This window comes from Trypanosoma conorhini (genome assembly GCF_003719485.1).
Source record: "Trypanosoma conorhini strain 025E chromosome Unknown Tco_14.4_contig_00849, whole genome shotgun sequence".
Classification (NCBI taxonomy): Eukaryota; Euglenozoa; class Kinetoplastea; order Trypanosomatida; family Trypanosomatidae; genus Trypanosoma; species Trypanosoma conorhini.
In genome coordinates this window covers 877-3367 of record NW_021704939.1, presented here as the reverse complement: position 1 = coordinate 3367, position 2491 = coordinate 877, and the positions used below count along the sequence as shown (strand labels likewise).

General features: G+C 56.6%; 2 protein-coding genes across 2 annotated transcripts in view; both read right to left on the bottom strand.

The window, feature by feature from the left end:
- Tco025E_08695 (receptor-type adenylate cyclase) overlaps positions 1–1128 on the bottom strand; it is a gene marked incomplete at both ends in the record, with an annotated part of 1161 nt that extends 33 nt beyond the window's left edge. Inside the window, one exon of the mRNA XM_029375538.1 lies at positions 1–1128. This exon is cut by the window's left edge and continues 33 nt beyond it. Coding sequence (XP_029224352.1) covers positions 1–1128 — 1128 coding nt within the window.
- A 49-nt stretch (positions 1129–1177) lies between these two features.
- On the bottom strand, positions 1178–2200 carry Tco025E_08694 (receptor-type adenylate cyclase; the record flags this gene model as incomplete). The annotated part of the gene is made up of 1 exon (XM_029375537.1): positions 1178–2200. The coding sequence occupies one exon, from the start codon at positions 2198–2200 to the stop codon at positions 1178–1180; it is 1023 nt and encodes a 340-aa protein (XP_029224351.1).
- Between the last annotated feature and the right edge of the window lie 291 nt (positions 2201–2491).

The window sequence follows — 2491 nt, the reverse complement described above, 5'->3', positions numbered from 1 at the left end:
GGCGAAGCCCGTCAGCGCCAGCGGCGTCCGTTGCGTGGCGTCCGGCACGGCGGCGACAAACTCCTGGGCGGTCGTCGACGTCGAGTTCGCGTCGTCCCAGTGCGGCAGGCTAGTCGCAAACACAACGCGGTCGGCGCACGCACCGCCACCGAACGCGGCAACGAAGTCGGCGTGCAGCAGCGCAAACTCGGAGAACGCGACGAACACGCGCACGCCGTCGTGCAACGCCACGTGCCGCGCCACCGCAGCGACGTCGCCGGCCGCAAGGCCCGCCACGAACACGTCGCCCGCCTCCGGCAGGTGCCCCGCCAGCGCGTCGCCGCCGGCCAGCAGCGTCGCGGACCGCAGCGATCCCCCAAACGTCACCAGCGACCGCCGCAGCACCTCCGCCACCGCCGCCGCCTCCTCGCCGCGGAGCACCGCGCGCGCCTCGCGGACACCCGTGTCCCGGAGGTACTCCGCAAGCACGAAGAACTGCTGCTCCAGCGTCGGCGACAGGTAAATCACGTGTCGGCGGAACCTGTTCAGCCGCGGCTCGAGCTGCAGCGGGTCAATGAAGGCCACACCCTCCACGCCCAGCATCGCCTCTGTCACTATAGCACCGACGACATCAACCATTTTCACCTTCATTTCTGACAGCAGTGCTTCAGCAGCATCGTCGACGGTGGAATTTAGTAAGTGGAGTGTGTAGGCAATGTTATCAACAATACTGTTTTCACGCGTGGCAGCCTTCACACCTAGCGAATAAGAAGCAAGTGCCAGAACCGCATAGACACTGTTCGTCATAGCGACGAAAATTCCATTCAAAGGGGCGGCAATGAGGTCTTCCGAGACAGTGCATTCCCACCTGGGGAACGATAGCGTCACCTCGCTCAGTGTTTCGGCACGGTAGTCCTCCACGAACCGCTTCATGTACACAGTGCGGCCGCCCTGGTTGCATTGGCACATAGCACCCTGTGCTGCAGCTACGCCTTCGCACTTGCCACCGTAGTCACCAATCACAAGGTTGTCGACCAAATAACGGCGTTGGTTGTAGATGGACGCCATGAACGAGTTACGGTCCTTCACCCATTCGCGATTACCCAGCGCCTGCGCGAGCACCTCGCCGGCAATCCACCCAGCAACCATCAGCTCGCCCTCATTGTCGTCATCGGGGAAGTTCTGGCCCACAGAACTGCTAGCCGGCACAACTTTCGCCAGGTAATCTTTCATCTCCACCTGGAAGCGCTGGATTGCCGCGTATTGTGTGTCCTTCGCCAGCGGGTTCGTCCCCAGTCGTGATCACCTGCCCGGGCACGAACTTGACACCACCAGCCACGGCAGCACTCCACACTCCCAAAACGGCGTCCTGCACCGCAGAAGGAGCAAGCAAGTACGCGCCAGCGGTGCGCACGTCCGTCAGCATCTTCATAAGGAATTTCAAGGTGTCCTGATAAGGCGAGCCAAACACAATCACTGCCTGCGGCCGAGTCGCAGCAAACCGCTCCCACGCATCCTCGAACTCCTTGTTGTCAGCGCCACCAGTCGAGGAGCTCTTCACGGTGAAGACGCCGCAGAACTCGTAGCCCATCGCCGACATCACACGTTGTGCCTGCTCATACTCCTCTTCACCAAAATTAACACCCTGCAGGTACATGAATCCCAGCCGAAGCACCCGCAGCTCAGCCACGGCGTAGCTGAGAAGTGCCAGCAGCTCGGCCTTAGCACCAGCGCGCACAAAGTATAGATACGGGTTCCACCCATCTGCCGCAGACGACCCTACGAACGGGGCAAACGAAATAAGGTTTAGCTGCATAGTTACAGACAAATAGTTGCTCAACACCGTATCACCAATGCTACCAAAAAGAAGAAGAATATCAGAATCAGCCTTCAAGGCATCTTCAACAGCAGTACCAGCCGACTCCATCGTACTCGCCTTCTTGATTAGCGTCACGCGCACAGAGTCTGCAACAATATAATTGCGCGACCATAATGCCGCCTCAAATCCGTACTGAAGTGATAGATTAAAATACGAAGGCGTTGGAAGATTTGTCACATCAAGTATCAACACTTTTACATTAATTTCGGGGCAGTTTCCTTGCCCAAAAGATCCTTGCGGAAGAAGGAGCAGCATCACAACAATGCAGAGCGTCGCTATAGGAAGTCGCGATCCCACATGGAGAAAGCCAACACATCGGTCTGCTCCCCTGTACAAAGACATCTCTTGCTGCGCAGCCACCCTTTTGCCAGGACCCGGTTTGTCCTTATATTATTTGCAAAGATTAGCAACTTACTGTGTCGCTTGTTATCGTCCTAAAACAGTGAGTAAGGGGAAAAAATTGAGGAAAAAAGATAGTGAGTATCATACAGAGGAAAGAGTTGAACATCAAGAGGAGCGGGGATTGCAATATTAAAGCAGAACAGCGCCTTCATTCAGATTCATTACCCTCTTTAAGGAGAGCCCCTACCTGTCCTTTGACCCATGACACTCACTGTGAAGCTAGAATTTAGC